Source organism: Mustela putorius, unplaced genomic scaffold (genome assembly GCF_011764305.1).
Source record: "Mustela putorius furo isolate JIRA1106 unplaced genomic scaffold, ASM1176430v1.1 tig00003909_pilon_pilon_pilon, whole genome shotgun sequence".
NCBI classification, from domain to species: Eukaryota; Metazoa; Chordata; class Mammalia; order Carnivora; family Mustelidae; genus Mustela; species Mustela putorius.
In genome coordinates, this window is record NW_025422057.1 from 31,786,794 (window position 1) to 31,811,386 (window position 24,593).

Consider the following 24,593-nt stretch of genomic DNA (forward strand, 5'->3'; position numbering starts at 1 on the left):
TAGTGGTATGGACCAGCTTTCCTGCAGTGGAAAGAGAGGTTAACTAGGACTGTTACCTCCATTCCTGCTAAAATACCCCTGAGGCCAACTTTTCAGAAAGAAGTAAGTCACTTACCTTTCTCTGAGGAGCTTAAGCTGGATGCTGAATAGAAAGGTCTGAGGTCTAATGCAGGCCTAAACCAAGGGCTGCAGTAGCACAGGGAAGCAGCAGTTTATTCTGACTTGGAGATGTGAACTTGGCCTGTCCTGGCCAAGGCTATAAGAGGCATCTTGTTCCCTCTTCCTCTCTGGTGTCCTGCCATTCATTTTTTGTAAGAGATGCAAGATACAGGAGGAGGACTGAACTAAACCTACTGCCTGAAGGCTTCACTGCAGGCATTCCAGCTGAGCTTTGAAGGTAGAGTGGGGGCAAAGGTGCTCAAGTTGGGCAAATAACCTGAACAGTGTTGGGTGAAGAAGTAGTCTACCCTGTTTGGAGTGTAGGTAACATCAGAGGGGTGGGGTGGGATGTAAGCCCAGAGAGAGCGCACAGGTATGGTCCAAAAAGCTTTAATGTCTGTTGGAGAGTTTGACCTTATTTTGTAGGCAATGGAAAGCTACTGGCAATTTTAGTTAGGGAGCAATGTGGTAAAGCTTTTTTTTTTTTTTTTTTTTTTTTTTTTTTTTTTTTTTTTTTTTTTTTTTTAAGATGTATTTGAGAGAGAGAGGGAGAAAGAAAGAGCAGAGGGAGAGAGACAAGCAGACTCTGCATTGAGCATGGAGCCTGATATGGGGCTCCATCCCACACCCTGAGATCATGACCTGAGCCAAAATCAAGAGTTGGACGTTTCAGAGACTAGGAGCTACCCAGATGCCCCAAAGACTATTTTTTATAAAGCTTATTCTGGCATTAATAGACTGGAGACACAGCTGCCATTCCTGGTGTCAGATCTTCACTGGACTGATAAGATTAGAAAGAGGAATCAAAATGAAAGGCAAAATGGGCAAAATGGGCGGGTGATGGGCAGGCAAAATGGGCAGGTGATGTTGATGAAGTCCTAGTTACTTGACATAGTGGTGGCACTGAGGCATTAATTACGATACAATTCAGGAGGCGGGGCAGGTTTAGGAGGAAAAATAGAGTTTGGTTTAGATCATTCTAAATACACACTGTTCCCCATCTAGCTCCCAGGGTTGCCTCCCCTTTCTTAGAACTTCATTATAAGGAGTGATGTTGTTTCTTAGGTGACCGTATCTCATTTGTCATTGACTGATCCATGTTCTCTGGTGAGCTTTGCTATTCACTATACATTCAAAAAGGGATATAAAAACAAAAAGTTAACCTAGGTCCTGATGAGGGTATGCCATCATTGTATCACCAATTTAAATTTAGACTTTTAAAATAGATAAATGCAAAAGGTATCGCAATGCTTCTATCACTTGTACAGTCTTAAATGCCACTTTTCTAGAGAAGATTCATGGAGATACTCCTTTCCCCATTATTAAAAAACCCATTCTCCCTGTGATAAAACCAAATGTACTCAGTTGTATTAGATTCTTGTACAAAATAAAAACTTGGGTAGTTAACTACACATTGTCCTAAATGCATAAAATAAAGAAAGTAAACAGATGTATGTTCTCTTAGGAAATCTAGAATAGAGAGCCTTTTTTAGTATATGAGGCCAGTTTGCGAGCTGCTACATGCTACAGCATCCTGATTAAGGCTCTGGAAAGAAGTTGCAGACTGATGACATTTTGGAAGTAATGACAGTTTAAATAAAGAATATTCTCTGGCAAAATAAGTAGACTGTAATGGATAGAAAACACCCTTTATGTTTTAGTTAATGAGACACTGTGGTAGGTTCAATCATTGTGCCCAATGCTTCACTCCTCTTCTGTATTAAATGAGTCATCCAGGTCCTTCGCCATAGCCATTCCTCCAGTGTTTCTCCATCTTGCTAATTGTTGGGCTTGGTCATATGACTTATTTTGGTCAGTAGGATGTAGACGAGAGTGACAGAGGTCTGTCCCGGCCAAGGCTGTAAAAGGCATCCTGTTCCCTCTTCCTCTCCGGTGTCCCTGCCATTCATTTTTTGAAAGAGATGCAAGATACAGGAGGAGGCCTGAACTAAACCTATTGCCTGAAGGAGAGCCACGCAGCTAACGCAGATCCATGAACATGAAAATCAAAGTTGATTTTGGCTTACCACTTAGAGTTTATTACCACTCTAAGATTGTTGTAATAAATTTGAAAGATAAAACTCACAAACAGAAAAGAAACATGGTTAGTGAGCAAACTAACCATAAGCAACTGTCCTATTCTAACAAGATAGCAACTGTTAGAATTGGAACCAGAGAGGGATCAAACCCGTCTGGGTGAAATTCAGCTCATCTTTCAAACTGACAATATATAATAATATATTTTGATAGTAATTTTAATATAATAATATGGTAATCTGTGTGAGCTATTAAAAACTAATATTTAATATTCAGATTTACAATTTGATTATGGAATATAATCATCAAAATTATCTTGTATCATCTTTGAATCCAGATTACATTTTCCAAAAGTCATTCATCAGGTGTCTTGACCTGAATAACAGTCATCTCTGCCTTCACAAAGAAGGCAACAAAACCTGAGGAATAAAGTGAAATTCTGAGCTGAAATCTTAAAGAAGAACAATGTCTAAGAATATTTTAACTTCATATATAACAAATAATAGCAAGATGTTACAGTATCTATGGCTGTTTTTTTAAAAGTTTCCCCTCACTAGAAAGACAAAGTACTGCCTGTATCTTTTTAGATTTGAATGTATTTTTAGACACAGTGCAGTAGACTAGTTATACATGGTTCTCCCATCACTTGAAATGTAGCTAGTGCTGATTAAGATGTGCTGTAACTCTAGCTTTGTGTGGTTATACTTGGAATTGAATGTTTTTCCTTGGGGTATACTACATTTTTCACATTTTCTTTTTTGCATGCTTTGCAGTTGTTTCAGTTATAATGAGTGTTTATTAGTTCTTTTGACAGTAGGCTATGTATGACATAATGAAAAAAGAAGAGTAAGTTTATAAGAAATTAAATGAAACAGCTTAAATTAGAATTATTTTTTTGTTGTTGTTTAATCTGCTGCCAAGAAGTTCTCCTAAGTCTTAGGGGAAGAGAAACAGGCCAAATACTTTTTTGTATTTGCAGAGTGCTAGAATTACATTATAACCTGTACCTTGTCTAGCCAGTATATTAATACTCTAAAAAAAAGTTACTAGGTAATGGAGTAAATCCTAAACAGTAAAGACCATCATAAAGAATTTTAAAGATGAAGAGAAGGAGCACCGTGGAGAGTAGAGATGTACCTAAGGTCACTATTTGGTAAAGCTGAGGACTGAGATTGCCTGAGTCCAGATTAGGCTCTTTAGATAAGGAATAAAATATTACACTGATTTTAATTTCATACAGCATGTAAAATGTGAGGTCATAGTATGAATCTGTGATAATTAACAATTATCTATGTGCGTTATTAAAATATTTTTGCTCATAATTTTGTTTTTATCTTGACATTAGAGGAAGACTATGGATCTTTTTGTCTTTAAGCTAGTTAAAAAATTATCTTGATAGGATTCCTCCAGATCCAAAGAAATCTAAACTTTAAAACTTATTTCTCGTGTCCTTTCTTAACAGCTTTTTATATGTGTTCAAAATAATAAATTTTCATAAAGAAAAAAAAAGATGTGCTGTAACTGCAATATATATAACAGCTTTCAAAACTTAAAATGAAAAACAAATATTAATAATAGTTCTTATGTGAACTACATATTGAAATGATAATACCTTGGATATGGTCACTTTCTTAAACTCTTGTTAGCTCTGTGGTTTGATTGCACCTTCTTTTACTTGTTGACTGATACAATAGAGTGAAGTATACCTTTTTTTTAAAGATTTTATTTATTTGAGAGAGTGTGAGCGAGTGAGAGAGCGAGCGAGCATGAGCAGGGGCAGAGGGAGAGGGAGAAGCAGACTCCCCGATGAGCAGGGAGCCTGACATGGGGCTTGATCCCAGGACCCTGAAATCAAGACCTGAGACGAAGGCAGAAACTTAACTAAGCCACTCAGGCACCCCGGAATGAAGTATACTTTTAAAAATGTCTATTTTGCATTTTATATTTCTTATTAATTTAAAAATTGGGTAAGGTGAAAATTTCTCTCCCTCTCTCTCTCTCTCTCACACACACACATGCACACACACACTTGCATAACTTCATTTTTTTGTTTACAGAAGTAACCATTTCTGATGTTTTCCCATTATGAGTTCATAGAATAAATTTCCCACCTTCTAAGGAATGGTGGAGCCCAGTTTAGGTGAATGGCCAGGAAGGAATGGTAATCATTTATAACCAGTGGCCAATTCAATATTGAAATCAGTTGACAGTGACCCATTTTATTTGGCCCTTCTCATCTAGAATTTCCCAAAGCAGATTCCTGAACCTGCCAAAAAATCATGTTTCCCTGCAAAGGAAATGAGATCAGGTTGTGCCAGCTGATCTCTATGAGTTGAGACTTAAAACAAGTGGAATTTGACTCCAAATACCTTAATGGATTTTTTTTTTCTTGGACCCAGACTGTAAGACAAAAAAAAGGAATAAGAAAATATTTCAATTTATTGAAGGAAACTAGTGAATTCTAATTCTAGCTTGTTGATGGGCAGTGTTTAGAAAAGACAAAACAATAAACTTGGGTCAGAAGACATGAATTTGCATATCTGCTGTACCATGTACTAGTTTGTATGACCCTTATTTATAAAATGGAAATAGTACTTATACACCCCCATGGGGTTTTTTAGAACCAGAATAGAGAATGTGCGTGACAGTGCTTTGTATATGTAGACATAATAAAGGACCTGCTGCTGGCTCTATTTTATGACTTTTTATTTTCATTTTTATTTGATGCAGAATTGCTGTGCAGGGAGCAAGCACTGTAATTAAGAAGCCAGGAATATGGGGAATCCTTGATTAGTATCATACACCATGTACGTTACCATGCATAGTACGTGAACAGGATATCAGTGTTGCCATGACAGCCTTTGTGGACTTAAAGCAATATTAAGTCACAAGTCCATCAGGGAACAGGTCGTCTGTCTACTTCTCTCTCTCCCATGCCAGTCAGCCCTATATTCATACAGAGTTAAGTGTGAGTTTAGAAGTTACAAGGAGACAGTCTAGTATATTTGGGAGAGAAAATAATGGTTAAGTGCATTGCAGGATTTTAGGTCAGCCACTTGGGCAAGTGACTTAACCTCTCTGAGCCTCAGTTTCTGGTTCAATAAAGTGGGAGTGGTAGTAGCTTCCTTCAGACTGTTGTAAGGATTAAGGGAGAAAATGAATGTAATGCACTTGAGCACAGAGCATGGGACATAACAAATGCTCAATAAATACTAAGTTTAACAATATAACCACTAGCACTAGTAGAAAGAGTTTAAAATATTCAAACTTGGCTTCTCCTTCCTAATCCAAGTGCAAGTTCAATTGTGAGTGGCAGAAAAGAAAAACTTCGCATCCACAGTTTGTAAGCTTGTATTCACCTGGTAGTAAAAAAATGACGTGGTTATTCAAGAGATATAAGGACATTTGGCTTCCAGTTTGTAGGAAAGCTTTTCCTTCTTCACCCCAGCCCCACCCTGCATTAGTTCAGCAGTCAGTCCCCAAATCCAGAGATGGGGGAGCTTGGGACAACTTCAGAGTAACACATCACCACTCCACCTGCTCACAGCAGTCATTAAAGGAAGCAAGTACAGGGTCTCTTCATGTTTCTGTGACAAGGTCCATAGCTGCTGCTTCTCCCACAAAATAGTCCATGGAATAAGTAAATAGAGCCCATACTTGTGTGACAGGGATAGCAGCCACACTTTCAGATTTGGTTCCTGGCATACTTTGATGAGCAAATATCATGACAGAATAAAGGCGTGTTGTAGCTTTCTCACTACATTAAACCCTGGGACAAAAAGATATGGCATGGCTTTTAAAACTCAATGGGTATCTTTGTGGTACAACTGATGAGCTTATTTGGCTGTCAACTGTAAGGTTTGTGGTTTGAACCTACCCAGGGATGGCCTTGTCTCCAGCTAATTTCTTGATGGGGAAAATATTCTGGAATTAGTGGTGATGGTTGCACAACAATGCAAATGTGCGAAATGCTGCTGAACTGTACACATTAAAATGGTGGACCTTATATGTATTACTACAATAAAAATAAAACCCCAGTAGATGCACTGAAGGATGTATTTTCCAAACTCTTCATTGTAATTGTATTTTTCTTCCTGATGTGTATACCTACCATGTAGTATGCCCTGATAGCTGAATGCTTAGATGTTACATCAGCTTTTTAAAAAATCTCTGGTCCGGGGGGTCCCACTCCATAGAATTTTGGCATCACTGAAGAATATATAACTCATCCACAATGCTGTTTTGGATTGGAATATCATATTAATGATATAAGCACATAAATTCTCTTGCAAGACTCTTTGGCCCTGGCACATATTTGTCTACTCTAGAAAATTCTCCTGTGCAAACAGCAGGATGGGAATGAGATGGGTGTCTGCCCTCTCCAAAGGCATTGTATGGCATTCTTCATAAATGGGCAACAGGAGAAAGAAAGGGTCTGTATCAGTACAACTGAACGAGTTCCTGAGATCTTCTCTTGGCCGGTGCAGCTTACCGGCCCAGGACTCAGGACTCTTTTGAGTTCTTCAGGACAAAGTCATGATTGGGTTTGTTGGTTTGTTTGTTTTTTATAAAGCAGAGATCATGAAAGGTAACAGGTCTTTAAGACCCATACAAGCACAGGGTACAAAAGAGAAAAGTGGAGTTGGGAAGAAATCACAAAAGAGACGATGTCTTCTGGGTAGTCCTTGAGGCAGAAGGTGGTGAATACCTTCCATGGAAAGGCTTCAGCAAAAGCCAAGGAAGCTTCATGCTGGTCAAGACTGGCCTTGGTGAGCAAGGAAGGATAACCTTGTACACCACTGTGGAGGAAGGTGCTCCTTGGGCAAGTTTTTTTCTCACTTCAGCCAGCAGGTTTCAGCTGCTCCTGCTATACCGTGTCTTTCCAGAAGTATGAAGGCTTGTGAAAGATAAACACGCCTATGATGACCACTGCAACCAGGATCAGGGAGAAGAGAACCATGAGGAAGACATAGGTGGAGTGGGTCAGAGGTGCGGACAATGGCTGCTCAGCTGGAATCATGTTGGTCAGGTTCAGCATGTAGCCCAAAGTCCACCCGACATTGCTGCTCTGGATCTGCAAACAGTGGGGATAGGCTGTTGTTTCTGGTTAAAGATGAAATGAGCTTTCATACAATCCCATCCACAACACAGCATCAGGAAGTGGAGAGCACCACGTTCAATTCTCTAGCTGGATTACTTTTACATTCTAAGTTGGGAAAATGTTTGTGGGGAAAATGGAGCCTGAACAAGTGATGAAGGAGAGTTTGGAGTCTCACTGCTCTATTCCTGAAATTCAGGGAAATTTGATGAATAACTGTCTAGTGCCTCTGCCTAGAAGAACTTACTTCAAACAACCTTTAGAGATTTGCATTCCTCTTAAGTGAATGCACAGGGAAGGGTGTGGAAGGCAGGATGGGGACAGCAGGCAAAGGATAAGACAATAATGATTGTCGCTGGTCTCTTACATCTATATCACCCAGGAATCTCATCCTTAAGTAACTAGGACGTCTTTGTGATTCAGTGAAGGAAGACCGGGAAATAATCCCAGCAAGTCAGTGTTACTTTATGGAAGTTGGAATACTGTCCACATGTTCAGAAGGGATTCTTCCTAAATGTTAAGACATGCTCTGGCCCTGCCATCTTCCTAGGAGTATTTTCCAGTCACCTCCAAACATACTGGAGTGTAGATAGTCTGTGAATAATAAATAATTTTGAAAATGTTTTATTTTTCCTAATTAGGAAAATTAGGACATACAGATAATCCTAAAAAGCAAAATAAAAACCAGCTATATTTCACCACTCAGAAGTTGCTGCTATTATCTTTTTGTGACACATGCTTCCAGGCTTCTCTGTGCATGTCTTTTGCTTTACAAAACATGGAATTAAGTTATATGTAGACTTCTTCACTTAACAATACCTTTCTAAACATCATCTCATGTCTCTAAGGATCATCACTGACATGAACTGTCTTCTAGGTTTATTTTTACTCACTGTATCCAATTATTTATAGATCCTAGAAATGAAGTGATTGGATAAAATGACATGCATATTCTAAGGCTTTTAGCACATAGTGCCACAACAGTCTCCCCAAAGGTTGTGCCAATTTATGTTCCGACCAGTTTCTGTGTAGAAATGCTCCTCTCCCCTAAACCTTTACCAGTCTGTACTGGGAACTAACAATTTGTGATGGGTCCGCTTCCCTTTATGGGGCTCAGGAACCTTGTCTGACGGCATGTATCAAGGAAGTTTCCAGAGTTAGAGGAGTTACCGCCTATGGTTTAGAAATACTAGATCATTCACTGAAGTCCAAAGAATACAAATCACTCACAAATTTGACACAGACATATCCTTCAGACAGACAAAAAAAATTGTGATGAAATTAAAGAAGACTAGGAGGGAAAGATGAGCATTTGAATTAGTAAGGTCAATATCGACATGAGTGTAATGAAAATAGCATCCTTTAGGCTGCTACACCCCGGAGCCTCAATGTTTTGCTTTGCTTGAAGTCACCATATTTTAAAAAAGGGAGTTAATTGTCTTTGCCATTAGTGGGTATGGGTTTAAAAGGTGGAGAAGCACGGCTCTTGATACTTTTGAAGCAGGAATTGCCTATCGATATGAAGGTTTCTCTATGCCTGGATACCTGCAGGTGGCGCTATGGTAAAGAACAGCAGTGAGGTTGCTTCTGTAAATCTCTGGCTAAGCCTGCTAAGCAAAGACCCCCATTGACAATCACTCATCTTCTTTCTGCTAAGCTTTCAGATTAGTCAACCTTGAAGCGACAACCAACAAGACCTGCAGTCCTTATAAGAAGCCATAATAATCATTTCCAGATCATGGAAGGGGCCTTTGGGATGAATGTTGAAATCAGCAAACAGAAACACTGAGAGGACTGAAACACAGTTACATTTAAGATCTCACTGTTTTATAAGGAATTAGTCACTGCTGCATGAACCGAAAGAAGAGGCTCTCTCTCTCTCTCTCTCTCTCTCCCATAGCTCTCCTTGGTTCAGAACACAGCAGGGCTTGATACAAAATGTCAGCTTGGGTTAGAGGTGAAATGGTACAACAGGACACCAGACTGACTTCTACCTTTTTCAAGCCCAAAGCTGCCTCAGTCACCCAATCTCCCCACAACCTAACACGTCCCCAAATTACCTTGCCCATGAAATGAATGTTCTTCCAGGAATCAGTTGTGAAACGATAGCCATTCAGAAGGAGAGAGAGGATGTAGGTTCCAGAAAAGCAGTATTCACTCAGGTACTTCTCCTTCACATCACCAAAATATGTCTTCAGCTGGAAGGGAAGTGAAAGAAATATCACAACAGGCACCTCCCCCACGGCCCCTTTAACCATTTGAGTCGATCAAGACAGGAGAAAGGCCCACCTCACCCAGGCCTGAGCGCTGTCCTCTTTAGAGAGACCTGGGGATGGCGCTGCACTCCTTCAGTGGGTGCAGGGCTATAGTTCAGGGTCTGTTAAGGAAACTTTTCCTCCACTGGGTTCTGTGGGATAACAAGTGCTCCAGGAAAACAGTGGTTTCCATGATCTAGTAAGTTCCAAAACACAGACTTTCAGTATACTTCTTCACCCCTTCAGAAACTTCCATTTCACAATCACATTAACATTTTAAAAACTGAAAAATCTTGCATGAAAGAAATCCATCAGTCTGTTTAATCAGACTTTTCTAAGTTCTTGACCAGACTCTGAGTTCAGAGTGTCTGAAGGAATTAGTGCATCTGAAGCATGTTAAAGAAAGAGTGTCATGAAAAGTCTTGCCTCTCATGGGGCGCCTGGGGAGTTCACTTGGTTAAGCGGCTGCCTTTGGCTCAGGTCATGATCTCAGGGTCCTGGGACTGAGCACCACATACGGCTCCCTGCTCAGCGGGGAGCCTGCTTCTCCTTCTCCCTCTGTCCCTACCCCACTCATGCTTCTTCCGTCTCTCTCAAATAAATAAAATATTAAAAAAAAAAAAAAAAAAGCCTTGCCACTCGATTTAGTACCTGGACTAACAGTGTTGGGGTCTCCCAGGAGCTTATTAGTCCTCACACCAGAACTACCAATACAGAATGTGTTGTTTAATGTGATACTCAGGTGATCACATGCATAGTAAATTTTGAGAAACCCTACAACACAGTTTAAGACATGTTTTGCTCAGCATTGCTAACAGTGCCAACATCTCACCTTCTGTCCTCAGCCCTTACCTGACCTCTTTTGTTGCTTATAAGTCATGCAAAGGGGTCTTTTTGAGTCCACATGTTTGCTCACCCTACTTCCAAATGAAGGCTGCCTGCTGACTCTTACCTCTCCTGTTGTAAATATATGCCCAGATGTCCATAGCTTACTCTGCTCCTTGCTGGCCCTCAGAGAACAACAGACGATAACATCTGTAGCTCAGCCCTGAGTTTTGTCTGCTGCCCTATTCCTCAGCTCTTGAAAATGGGCATTCCCTCCTGGACACCTTGGGCAGAGAGAGAACTAATACTTGTTAAACATATATCAAGTACTAGGAATCAGGCCAGATGCCTTATATATAGGACTCCCTGGCTACCTGCCCGCCCACTACCACCACCCCAATTTTGTCCAGATTTTTCTCTCTCCCCAAGTAACCCCTCATCTCTAAACTCCCTACCTGCTAGCTGGGGTCTGTTTCTCACTTGGTTTCTGCCAGCCCCCAATCTCTAAAAGGCTAAGTCCACACCTAGCCTGCCTTGGCCTGCTCTGGTGGAATTCTCTGAATGACCCAACATGGAACTTGTCTTTTTCTCATAGTCCTAGAAACAAACTACTCTTCGATCAGCTCCTCTGTATGGGGCATTCTCCCAAGACCTTGGTGTGACATCAGTGCCTATCCAGATCCTGCCCCCATCTTACAGTAACTGCACTCTTTTTTTTCCTTCATGGAAAGACTTATCCAATTTGATGTAGTCTCAGCAGGCCTGTTAAACAAAAAACTGGTATGGAATTCCAAGAATCCCCTTGGGCCAAACTGGAAAGTGCTGCAACCCACAGGTCTTTAAAAGCTGACCTCTCCCTTGGGGGAATGCCATTTTGGTCTAATTTTCCTGAATTCTACAAATTCCTACCCCCTCCTCCTGGAAAGATGTACATTGCCATGCAGTCTAATCTGCTGAGGATTAATTAATTAATGTAATTAATTAATGTAATTAATTATGATAGTATGCTTGATTAATATAATTAATATAATCAGAATAATAAATGTAACAATACATTATATGTGAAATATATTATTATATTTATTACATACAAATATGAAATAATATAATTACTATAATTACTGTATAATATAATTAATTGACATAATTAATTATGATAGTAGCCAAAAAATATGGAACCCAAAAGCATCTACCTGGTTCATCAGTCCAGATCTAATCATGTTTTTGCTTGTGGACTCAACACTATGTTCTCTCCAAATGGGAGGATGGTTTGCCTTTCTCTATCCTAACCCTCTCTCTGCCAGTCTCTCCTCTCTCTTTTCTATTCCTAAGGCAATGGATAGTACCAGCTTCTCTTCTCCTTGCCTATTGCCCCTTATCACTCCCCCCAGATGAAGGGGCATGGCAAGTCTTCAAGAATGGGATGCTTTTCCCTAGAAAGAGTAATAGTCCATAAGTTTGAATGTCAGGACCCAGAATATACAGAAAAATCCTAGTTAGTAGTATACACAGAATCGTACAGCGTCAGTCTCATAGGCTGACCAGAGATCTTGAATGCACATATTTTCTGAGTGGAAAAGTGATTATTCTGGTTGTCAAAATTAGAGGGTTGCCGACCTTCTAATTAACCAATCAGAAGACAAGAATGATATGTCCCTTTCACTCTCCTAACCTCTCCTCAGCGACCCAAGGATTGGGGGCATCCCCAAGGATTTGGAGGACATCAACAGGGGTAGTTTGCATTTTATTTCTCCTGCTAAAGCAGGGACAGGCAGCAAGATATAATATGTATAAAATATCTAGCTCACTTTTCAGCAATAAGATATGTCTAACAATTATCAGTTCTCTTTCAGCCAAAGGTGTCTAGAAGGGACATTCCCAAACTCTAGTCACACAGGAGTAGCAGGAAAAGAGTTGCCCTATTAGAGTGTACTTGAAACCTATGCATTCCATATGGACAGACAAGGCAGTTGGGGAAAATGAAACCTAGGTCATAACATCCACCTCAACATCAAGGCTCTGGGTGAGGTTCTAGTTCTCACTCTACAACTCCTCTCATCCCCTGTCAAAGACTACAGAATTTCTTTCAGGTGCAGGCCTTAATGAGTCTACTTCCAGGACCTCTGAGCAGCAACTCGTGGCTTATCGGAGTAGACCTACAGGTCTGCATATAGGCATTGCCAACCTAATGTAACCTGATAAAATTAAAAACAAACAAGCAAACAAAACACACACACACACACACACACACACACACACACACAAACAGATGAGGGTAAAGAGAAAAGATGTGATAGAACTTTCACCCTGAACAAGAAGTAATTTTTCTCCCCCCAGGGACATCCGGGTGGCTCAGTCAGTGAAATGTCCAACTCTTAATTTCAGGTCAGGTCTTGATCTCAGGGTCATGGGTTTGGGCTCTGCACTGGGTTCCATGCTGGGCACAAAGCCTACTTTAAAAAAAATTTTTTTTTCCAAAAGCAGCTTAAATCTACCTCTGTCACAGGCATGCATTGGGGTTGTTTCAAGTTGCCTCAACTCCAAGATGCCCACCTTCCTCCACAGATCACTACTAGCTGCAAATGAGACATTTCAAGAGGCTCTTTCGAAAAGCCCAGAGTCCTCTTCCTTCTTATTCTAACTCAGACAAAATATGGAGGAATAAGTCCATACCTCCGGCTCTTGCACAACCTTCCTTCCTCTGTCAGCGCCAAGGAGGCAAGCATCCATTTCTAGTTAATTACACCTACTCAGAATGAAAGTACCACTCAAGTGTGCAACGCTGTCAACTTAAAACAGCTGCCCCTGGGCACCACCCTCAGCTGATCTGTTTTGATTAGAGTAGACCCCATACCTCTCTCTTCCCTGGAAACTTTCACCAGGTAGTACTAGATCTTCAATGATTCAGTGCCTCAGACAAGAAACATCTGTGCTTCAAATTTAAGAATAAGTAGGAGGTACCTGGGACGTAGGCACGAGAAAGGGTCTTGCCACAATGGTGTTTATAGCAGATTCTGTGAACTGCTGTGTCTTCCTTGCTAATAAAACTCTGATTTGGGGTGTGGGGAGAGGAATGTGTGACAGTGTACCCAGCTCCAGAGCGTAGCTCACGCTGGGTCTGAGGGTCTAAGCCAGTCCTAAAATCCCACACCCTGCTTTCCCAGCCAGTCCCAGCTAATGAGATGTCAGGGAAAGAATGCTAAGGAGTTTCTGGGGTAACTGATGCTTTCTTGTAAAATGCAACAGATGTATCTGGCTCTCCCCTTCTTCTGACCTTGAACATGAGTGATCTCTGAAGCCACATCTTGTGTCTGTGAAGAAAGCAGCCCTAATGATAGAACTGAAGAAGGAACGCCTGAGACAGAGTCAAGCTGTTGACCTCACACCAGCAGCCGCGGACTGCCAGACTTGCTTGGTATCAGGTGAGAAAAGTAAAGCTATGCTGGCTTTAGCCAGTATATGCCCAGTTGTCAAGAAATGCCCATGCACGCACTCTGTGATGAGTGTGCCCTCTGGGATCCTCTAACGTCTTTGCTGGGTCTCCAGGTAGCAGGACTTGATGAGCAGACTCCCATCCTCTGTGCCTTCAAAGGCACAGAGAGATACCAAACAGCTGCTGTTTCTCATCACTTACCTCCTCCCAAGGCTGAGAACAGAACTTTTCCATAGTGTCCGTCATCTTTTCCGGTGAGGGAGTTTCCTCTGATGTAAAGTTTAAAAATTCCATCACATAATAATAAGCCGAAAATGCCTGCAAGAAAAAATGCAGTTTTGCACTGTGTCCAACATAGAGGGACACTGATTCACTCTCCAGAAGGGTGAATCCCTGGCGAAGGTGCCTGGAAATCTCTGTTGAGTACATTAATGAACCAAGTAATATTCCAGACCCAAAAGTTGTTTCCCTCCTAGAAGAGGTGTTACTTTGTTGTTGTCGTGCTGACATGCATTTCTGAGCCACCTGGTAACTAACTGTCTCTCTAATTTTAATGGAAGAGTCAGGAAGAAAGAAAAATGAGGGGAGATAAAAAGAAAGAGGTTAAAAAAATCCCATCTTTTAAAAACTGTATTATATAGGAGCTTTTAATAAATAAAAACTGGGAACGTCTATACAAAGACATTAAAAGTTGTCTCTAAATGGCAATTGTAAGGTGTTCTTTCCTTTTCTGCTTTTTTGGCCTATTTCTAAAATGTCCATGTACTTCTTTCTTTAAATAGTCAACCTTTATTCAACAAATATTTATTGAAGTCTATCATGAACTAAGCATAACTGAAAGGTTTTTAAAATCATGATCATATGTGAGAACTACGGAAAAGAGTACAAGTGAGTAGAAAGGAAAATACTCCATTAAAATTCACAGGATAGGTGCTAGGAAGCGTTTTCTACAATACTGAATTCCATGTCTTGCCTTTCCACTCCTTTTTCTCACCCTTCAGTTGAACTTTTGTCCCCCTCCTCCACTCACCTACCCACTCCAATGGCCACTTAAAAACAAAATGTATTGGGGCGCCTGGGTGGCTCAGTGGGTTAAGACTCTCCCTTCGGCTCAGGTCATGATCTCAGAGTCCTGGGATTGAGCCCCGCATGGAGCTCTCTGCTGGGCAGGGAGCCTGCTTCCCCCTCTCTCTGTGCCTGCCTCTCTGCCTACTTGTGCTCTATCTCTCTCTGTTAAATAAATAAATAAATCTTAAAAAAAAAAAAAAAAACTGGGGGTGCTTGGGTGGCTCAATGGGTTAAAGCCTCTGCCTTTGGCTCAGGTCATGATCCCAGGGTCCTGGGATCCAGCCCCACATCGGGCTCTCTGCTTAGCGGGGAGCCTGCTTCCTCCTCTCTCTGTGCCTGCTTCTCTGCTTACTTGTGATCTCTGTCTGTCAAATAAATAAATAAATAAAATATTTTTAAAAAAATAAATAAATAAAAAATTTAAAAAAAAAAAAACTGGATCACTTTACCCCTCAACATAAAGTCTTCAATGACTCCTAAATATATGTAGAATAAAGTCCAAACTCTACCAGGTCTCTCAAAGCCAGGCAAGCTCCAACCCTTCCCCCTTTGCCAATACCACCTCCTACCACTGCCACCTGCACACGCCACCCCCCAGGCCTTCCAGTCACTGCCGAGCTTTGCCTCCCTGCGGTGGCACACCTGCTCTTCCCGCTGTAGGGATTCCCTTCACCTTGACTCATATTTTCTAATCGTCCCCCTGGACTAGGACAGTGGTCCTAGGACAGTCCCTTTCACGGGACTCTGCTGCTTTCTTCCCTATGGTTGCCACAGTCTAATTTGCTTTTGTTTGTGTTTCTGGTCTTCCATCTGCTTGCCCTCTAGAAGGCCAGTGCCACCCTGGCAGCTGAATCTGCTTGCGCCGGCATGGCACCCGGCACATGGTGGGAGCGCTAATGATGTGTAAGTGGCAGGAAACCACTCTCGAATTCCTAGAGCATGGCCTTGAAGGTAAGAGATGCTGGGTGGATCTCTGTTGACTGAGAAACTGGATAAATCCAGAGACTGGATAGCTCCAGTATGCATAGCCAATGCCCAGAAATGTTCCCGCCTATTAATTAAAACTACTCAAGAGTATTTTTCTCTAGTGAACTGACTGTGGGGCAGGAAGGAGAGGAGGACTTTTTAGGGTGTACTTTTAAATGTTTTATTTTTGTTGTGTAAGAGCATTTAACATGAGATTTACCCTCTTAAATTTTTAAATGTGCAATACAGTATTGTTAACTATATATAAGGACAAGATTGTATGGCCAATCTCTAGAACTGAATCATCTAGAGTAACTGAAACTTTATACCTGTTAATGAGCAACTCCCCATTCCTCCTGTCCTTCCCTACCATTCTATTCACTGAACACATGGAATGTCTTTGCATTTGTCTTTAATTTCTTTCATCAGTGTTTTGTAGTTTTCAGTGTACAAGTCTTTCTCCTCTGTAGTTAAGGTTATTACTAAATATTTTATTCCTTTTGAGGTTCTTGTAAATGAGATTGTTTTCCTTTCAGATAGTTCCTTGTTAATGTATAAAAAAGCAACTTGTTTTTGGATATTGATTTTATACCCTGCAACTTTACTAAATTCATTTATTCTAATGGGTTTCTTATTTTTCTTTTTTTAATTGAAGTATAGTTGACACATTATTTTACATCAGTTACAGGTGTACAACAGTGATTCAGTGTGTTTGTATATTATGTTAGGCCCGCCACAAGTGTAGCTTCCATCCTTCACCGTACAGCATTAACACAATACTATTGACTAGATTCCCTATGCTGTACTTTTGTCCCCGTGACTTACTCATTCCATCACTAGAAGCCTGTATCTCCCATCCTCCTTCAGCCATTTTGCCCATCCCCCGCCCTCCCTCCCCTCTGGCAACCACCAGTTTGTTTTCTATATTGAAGAGCCAAACAGGTTTCATGTGGTTTTTAGACTTTAGGGTGTTCTTTATGTACAATCTTGGCATCTGTAAACAGAGACAATTTTTACTTCTTTCTTTTGATGTGGATTCCTTTTATTTCTTCTTGCCTAACTGCTCTGATGAGTTGTTCCAGTACTATGCTGAATAGAAATGGTGAGATTGGGCACCCCTGCCTGGCTCTTGATCTCAGAGGAAGAGCTTACAGTTGTTACCGCTGAGTATGATGTTGGCTGTGTGGTTTTATACCTGACTTTTATTGTACTGATGCAATTTCTTTCTGTTTCTACTTTGTCGAAACTTTTTTATCATAAATGAGTGTTCGACTTTATCAGATGCTTTTTCTGCATCTATTGAGATGTGTAGTATTCACCCTTCATTCTGTTTATGTGCTGTATCACACTAATTGATTTTTATGTATGGAGTCATCATTGCATCCCAGGGATAAATCCCACTTAGTCATGGTATGTTATTCTTTTAATGGACTATTGAATTCAGCTTGCCAGTGTTTTGTTGAAGATTTTGCTTGTTCCAAAGTGTACTCTTTAATTTCCACATACTCGTGAATTTTCTGGTTTCCTTCTGCTATTGACTTCTGGGTTCATTCTACTGTGTAGAAAAGATACCTGGTATAATTTCTGTCTTCCTAAATTTGTGAGACTTGTTTTATGACCTAAGATGTGACCTGTCTTAGAGAATAGTCCATATGCAATTGAGAAGTTTATATATTCTGTTGTTCTTGGGCGGGATGTTCTATATGTGTCTGTTAGGTCTATTGGTTTATAGTGTGGTTCGAATCTGTGATTGTTCTATCCCGTATTGACAGTGAGGCACTGAAATCTTCTACCGTTATGGCATTGCTGTCTCTTCCTCCCAGCAGTCTGTCAATGTTTGCTTCAAAGATTCAGGTGCTCTGATTTGGGCATATATCATATATATTTATAATTAATGTATCTTCTGGATGAATTATCCCGTTATCATTCTATAATGTCCTTCTCAGCCTCATGTGACATTTCATGACTTACAGCATATTTTGTCTGATATAAATATGGCCACCCTTGTTTTCTTTTGGTTGGCACTTGCATGGAATATCTTCACTTTTGACCCATGTGAGTTCCTTAAATCTAAAGTAAGTTTCTTATGTGACATATAGTTGGATCTTTAAACTTTTTGTATAGTTCAATTTTTTTTTTATAACAAGCATGTCTTAAATTTTATAAATATTTCTTTAAATTTCATTTAGGGACATTTCAAAAGACTTTCTGATATTACTCCTTGAGCTCATTCTACCAGCAAAGGGCTTAATGACTTAAGAATCTAGAAATTCACTTGCTTTTGCTAAGGTGTGACATGTGTTTTTTAAAGAAATAAAAATTATTTTAAAAAACTTTTAACAAACAGGGGCACCTGGGTGACTTAGTTAAGCATATGCCTTCAGCTCAGGTCATGATCTCAGGGTCCTAGGATGGAGCCCACATCGGGTTCTCCACTTAGTGGCATATCTGCTTCTCCCTCTCCCTCTGTGATCACTCTTAAATAAAATCTTTAACAAAACATTAAGAGAAAATTTGTGTAGGCAGATACAGCAAAATACTGGACCATCAGTGGGGTACATAGCTTGTCAGCATGAACTCCTGGGTCTGTGCCACTGCCTACCCTCAAAGCTCTGCATGCCATGAACTCTTGAAAATTCTTCCCTGACCTACAGATGTTTCCCTTTAACATCTCAGAATCCTGCTCTTCTTTATTTTTCAACATACAAAAATTGCCCTCTTCTTTTCCTTCAAAATACATATGTGTTAAAAATACTTATTCAAAGGTAACACACGTTTATTGTATAGAATTTAATCAGTACAAGTTAAAAATAAAAGTTACTCCTTCATCTAACCATCCCCTAGAAAAAAATACTTTTAATAATTTGCTGCTTAATCCCTGTTTTACATATATATGTAAAACATTAAAATATATATATGTATTTACCTAAATATCATTATTAAACACATTGTTTTATAATCCTGCTTGGTTTCACTTGATAATAATACAATATGGGCAAGTTGCCCTGTAGATTTTAGTTTACCCATTTAAATGACTATAAAATATTATTATTTATGGATATATCATGATTTATGTAATCTCCTATACATGAATATTTCGGCTTTCTAATATTTCACTATTATAAATAATGCTATAATGTATTTGCATCTCTGTACCTTTTCTTGAGATGATTTCCTTGGGGTAAAATATTTGGTCAGAAGGCAAATACATTTTGTGAGTAGAAATATGCACTAAAAGACATCAACAAGAGTGTTCATAAAACAGTACATAATATCCTCAAACTGGAAACAACTAAAATGTCCATTAACTATAGAATGGATAGATAAATTTTAGTGTGTCCAAGCAAAGGAATACTCCATTGCAATGAAGGAAAGAGCTGCTGTTAAACACGACAACATACATAGATCTTAGATAATACTGAGTGAAAGAAGTCAGACAAAAAAAATATTTTGAATCCCCAAACTGGCAACACGAATCTATCATGATAGAAGTCGGAGTAGTAGTTATCTTTGGAGGGGGCTTATCACCTGGGAGAGAGAATAAGGGAACAAATATCCTGTATCTTCACCCAGTTGATGGACTTCCAGGTGTTTTCCTTATAAACTATCAAGCTGTGGCCTTAGAATGTGCACACTTTACTACAAGTGTATTAGACCTAAATTTTTTAAATATCTTTACATATCTCATGAGGTCTTTTTTTTTTTTAAGATATACTTGTTTATTTTAGAGAGACAGAAAAAGAGTGAGGGGAGAGAAGAGGGAGAGAATCCTCAAGCAGACTCCCCGCTGAGTGTGGAGCCTGATGTGGGGCTCAATCTCATGAACCATGAGGTCACTACCTGAGCTGAAACTAATCAGACCTACTGAGCCACCCAGATGCCCCCTTATAAGATCTTCTTTCAAAAAGGTTGAATCACTTTATAACTGTAGGAGGTAATTTTTCCCTGAAGCTTAAAATATGTTCTATTTTCTATGAGTCCCACAAATCTTCCTTTTTATGTGCCCCTTAAACAGTGTTATTCATTTATTCTAAAACCCCAAATCATTTCTTTCTAAACCCCTGAAACACATCTTCATCTTCAGTTTTCCTAAAATCACCACCATTTCCCTGTACTGTAGAAATCTCTGGGTTTACAAACCATAAACCTCAAACAAAGGCATCTAATGATCACAAAGGTGATTGTTAAGCTTAGGGGGAAAACCTTCTAAAATACCAGAGGTGGGGCACTGGGGTGGCTCAGTGGGTTAAAGCCTCTGCCTTCGGCTCGGGTCATGATCCCAGTGTCCTGGGATCAAGCCCCCGCATCAGGCTCTCTGCTCAGCGGGAAGCCTGCTTCCTCATCTCTCTCTCTGCCTGCCTCTCTGCCTACTTGTGATCTCTGTCTGTCAAATAAATAAATAAAATCTTAAAAAAAATAAAAATAAAAAAATAAAATAAAATACCAGAGGCAAGTCTCCTGGCTGCCCACATGGAAAAACCCATTGAACTACTTTCAGGTCTCTGAACACACTTCATGCTTTCTCACCTTCAGGCTTCTGTGCATATTGGACATATCACTAGAATATTCCAAATACTGACATTCTTTTACTGAGAATATACAATATTCCAGGAATTCTAGGAATAATATATCTAGCAGGCCTAAAAATGAAAACTTTCTCACCTTCAGGCTTCTGTGCATATTGGACATATCACTAGAATATTCCAAATACTGACATTCTTTTACTGAGAATATACAATATTCCAGGAATTCTAGGAATAATATATCTAGCAGGCCTAAAAATGAAAAGATGAAATGTACACCACCTGTGCCTTCCAGGCCCTCGGGATGTAGTTGGGGAGGCAGATATATCAATCTATAAAGACAATACCCATTCTTGCCATCCAAAATATTTTTTTAGATTTTTATTTATTTATTTGACAGATTACAAGTAGGCAGGCAGGCAGAGAGTTGGGGTAAGGGGGAAACAGGCTCCCTGCTGAGCAGAGAACCTGATGTGGGGCTCGATCCTAGGACCCTGGAATCATGACCTGAGCTGAAGGCAGAGGCTTTAACCCACTGAGCCACCCAGGCACCCAATTTTGTGTAACTTTTAACCTACGCAGAATGCAATACATGCATTCCTGTTCAATTTAACAGAGCTGGTTTCAGTGCGACATCTATTATCTCTCAAATTTTTGTGGTATCAATTACCCACTCTCCTCCCTGCTCCCCCAGCTTTAGAGCATATCCAAGGGAGCTGTTTACTTTGACATGGCTTCTAAAACTATGCTCATTAAAATCACCAGTAACCTCCTAATTGGCAAAATCAACAGCCTTTTTTTTTTTTCATTTCCCCTCTTCTTTCTTTTGGCTGCACATCATGCATGTGTTCACTCAACAACTATTGTCTGAACAACAACTATGTTCCAAGCAGTGACGGAGGCAGATGAAAATCCTTCCCTTCTAGTGGAAGATCGTGCAACTCAAACAAGTAACAAAGGGTATGATGGTCGGGTAAATAAGTCCTATAAAAATAAAGCCTTTTGTTACTTACTCTACATACATAAGCCTTTATTCAGACTAGAGAAGCCCACAGAGTAAGCATAGTTCATTAATTTCTTCCAATCCAGATCCACTTTATTTCGGGGTCATTTTTTTCATAAGAACTGTTGCTTAGTAATAAAACTGACACTCCTATCTTTATCATGTTTCCCGGGAAACAAATCCGGAAAAATAACCCAAAGCCAAGTTTGTAAGGGAAGAAAGGGGGTTTGTCAAATCATTTTTCCAAAGATCCAATCCAAAACATATTGCTAGCACTTTGGAAAAAAGATTAAATGAAGCACCCATAGTCACAGAAGGGACACGTATTATAGTCTAGTCACAAGTTCTGTCCCAGACTGACCACCTGACATGTCCCCTTCCCCTCCCCCCATCTAACCTGATTACTCATGCTAACTCACTTCTCTAGCATGGCCTGCCTGCTTTTATTGTTAGATATTAGGTTCACTCTGCCCTGGCAGGAAGCATCTTAAAGGCAGACGTAGGATCAGTTTCACGGTCATTTGTCTCTGGCACATGTGTCTACATTTGCTTTCCATACTTCTAAAGAAACTAGCCTCTAACATTTGTTGGTGGCATTCAGTCCCAGCCATTGCCCTGCTTGGGCTCATGGCTCTACTTGAATCTCTACTTTCTATGTACCTTTTGTTCTAGATTAAGGGCTCTTAACATGGGGCTCACAGGTCCATCTCAAGGAATCATGATGTCTTTTAAATTGTACGCAAAAACTTCAGAACGCCTTTATATGTCTATTTTCCTGTTTAGACAATTGTTAGCTTTCCATACATTCTCCATAAAGTCTTGTGATCCCTTAAAGAGCTAAGAATGACTGGTCTACTGAAGACATTACACTAAGTGAAAAAAGACAAGTATATGATTCCACTTATATGAGATACCTGGAATAGTCAAATTCATAGCAACTCAAAGTAGAACGGTGATTGCCAGGGGCTGAGGGGAAAGAGGAGTGGGGAATTCGTGTTTTGTTTAATGGGTGGAGTTTCTGTTTGGGAAGACAAAAACATCTTGGAGTTAGATGGTGGAAATGGATGTACAACAATGTAAAAGTATGTAATGCCACAAAACTGTACTCTTATAAGTAGTTAAAATGATAAATTTTCTATTATGCATATTTTAACACACACACACACACACAAATGGCTGGTCCAGACAATCTTGATATTTTACTTCCAGCTGTTGGCCTTGACTGTGCAGGTTATGGTTTAAAGTCCTCTCTCAAAGTAGAATCAAATGCACAACATGCAACTGTAGAATGATGCCATTATATAAAGAATAGAAAAACAAAATAAATACAAATATGCCCTTCTAACTATGACAAACATCTGAATCAAATTTGAAGTAAGGTTTTTAAACTCTCTTTTATAGATTTTTAAAAATTTCTCAGATAATAATGTTATTTTCATTTCATATTCCATATATAATAGACTATAGAAATGACTAATTTCTCTGCAGCCACAGTAGAGAGTAAGTCATAGAATTAGAATCAAGAGCAGATCCTGCTTGCTATCTCTGAGCTGGGAATGTGTCCATTCATCTTTCTTTCTTGGACAGTTGTGCTCCAGAGTAAGGTCATCTCTTTCTCTTCCTCTGGTCCAGAACCAGCCCATTAATACTCATATTCATATTTATTTTTTCATTTTATCTGTCAGTCTTTCTCAAAGTGTTCCATGTGTCAAGGCCTGATGGTTTTCCTGTCTGCATATGCTCTTCAGAAACCCACTCACTTGAGTTTAATATCTAATCTGGCCTCTTAAATCCCTTGGAAAGGTCTCTTCTAGGGTGGAATATTCCTTACACTAACATGCATTAGAATTTAATCAAGAAAAATTAAGTGTTAATGGGATGGGTTGGTGAGGTTTAGGATGAATATTTTTTCCTTGATTTATTTATATTATGTAATGAAAGAAAAACCTTAGCCCTATTCAGAATGCTACTATTTTTTTTTAAGATTTTTATTTATTTGACAGAGAGGGTGAGAAAGAAAGAGCACAAGCAGGGGGAGCAACAGACAGAGGGAGAAGCAGGCTCCCTGCTAAGCAGGGAGCCCAACATGGGACTCGATCCCAGGACCCCAGGATCATGGCCCAAGCTGAAAGCAGACGCTTACCCAACTGAGCCACCCAGGCACCTCCAAAGGTGATTCTCAAGGGAAATGCTGACTCATTTCTAAGAATCCATGACCTTGCCTTTAGAGACTGGGGAGATGCCTTATGCCGTATACTACTGAGGTCAAAATCTGAGATCAGCTTCTTAATTTCCAAATTAGGGATTAATCTTACTATGTAAACCTTTACTTGATTGGTGTCTATAACCTGTGGGCCCATATTTAAGCAGCAACTGAAAACAGTAACACTCTAGGCCATCGTTAGAGAACATAGAGCCTCAGAAGTTCAGCTCCTCATCTTCCAGCTTAGATAATATTTATGGAAGACGACCTGAAAGATGTATGTCTCCTCTTTTCCAGCCACTCTGAATTCTTTCTTTCTATCAAGTTGAGGATCTATCAAAGACCTCTACTGCCTTAGTCCATCACAGAATTGCTATGACTGAGTTGGCTTTTTAATATTATGCCTCTAGGTTACTGTTGCTATAAGAAATTGCTATTTTAAGAAATATGGTTGAAGACATTGCCTAATAAAATCTCCTTTATAAAATATCATTGAGAATCAATTTCAGAATATCTGCTTTGCCCTGGGACTGGGTATGCCACACATAATGAAAACTATATTTGATTATGTCTTATTTTTTCCCCTTGGCTAGTAGGAAGCTCAGTGCTAAATACACAGACACGTAAACATGCAAGTATATGTATACCTATGGAAACAAGTTTTTAATGTTCTTTAATTCCAGTTCGCTCTTGAATTTGTTTTATATTCTTTCTTGTTTATTTAAGTGATATGATGTGATCTTTTAAAAATTTCCTAAATTACCTCATAAATAATTCCCTGCAGATGTTCCCTGTTCCTTTTGGGTGTTTCTAATTTGCCTACAAATTGGATTCTGCCTAGCAACCAATGTAGCCAAATGAAGAAAAATGACAGCTTTTTATACTCTATTTACAGAGTAAGAATTAAATCACCAGTGCTGAATGCAACTTTGGCAAATAGTCCCTCCCTAAAAATGTGGCTTGAGAACACCTAGGCTAACTGGTCCTGGAAATAATTGGAATGCAACTGCATTTTTGTGTTGC

General features: G+C 39.7%; 1 protein-coding gene across 2 annotated transcripts in view; it reads right to left on the minus strand.

Moving 5' to 3' along the window:
- Nucleotides 1-4,885: 4,885 nt before the first annotated feature.
- The window catches only part of ENTPD1 (ectonucleoside triphosphate diphosphohydrolase 1), a 93,038-nt gene continuing 73,330 nt past the window's right edge, over nt 4,886-24,593 (minus strand). For both annotated transcript variants that reach the window (XM_013054699.2, XM_004749620.3), the window contains exons 8-10: nt 14,009-14,125; nt 9,355-9,492; nt 4,886-7,270 (exon numbers count right to left, since the gene is read on the minus strand). In XM_013054699.2, coding sequence (XP_012910153.1) covers nt 7,064-7,270; nt 9,355-9,492; nt 14,009-14,125 — 462 coding nt within the window. In that variant the 3' untranslated portion in view covers nt 4,886-7,063. The remainder of the gene's footprint in view (nt 7,271-9,354; nt 9,493-14,008; nt 14,126-24,593) is intronic.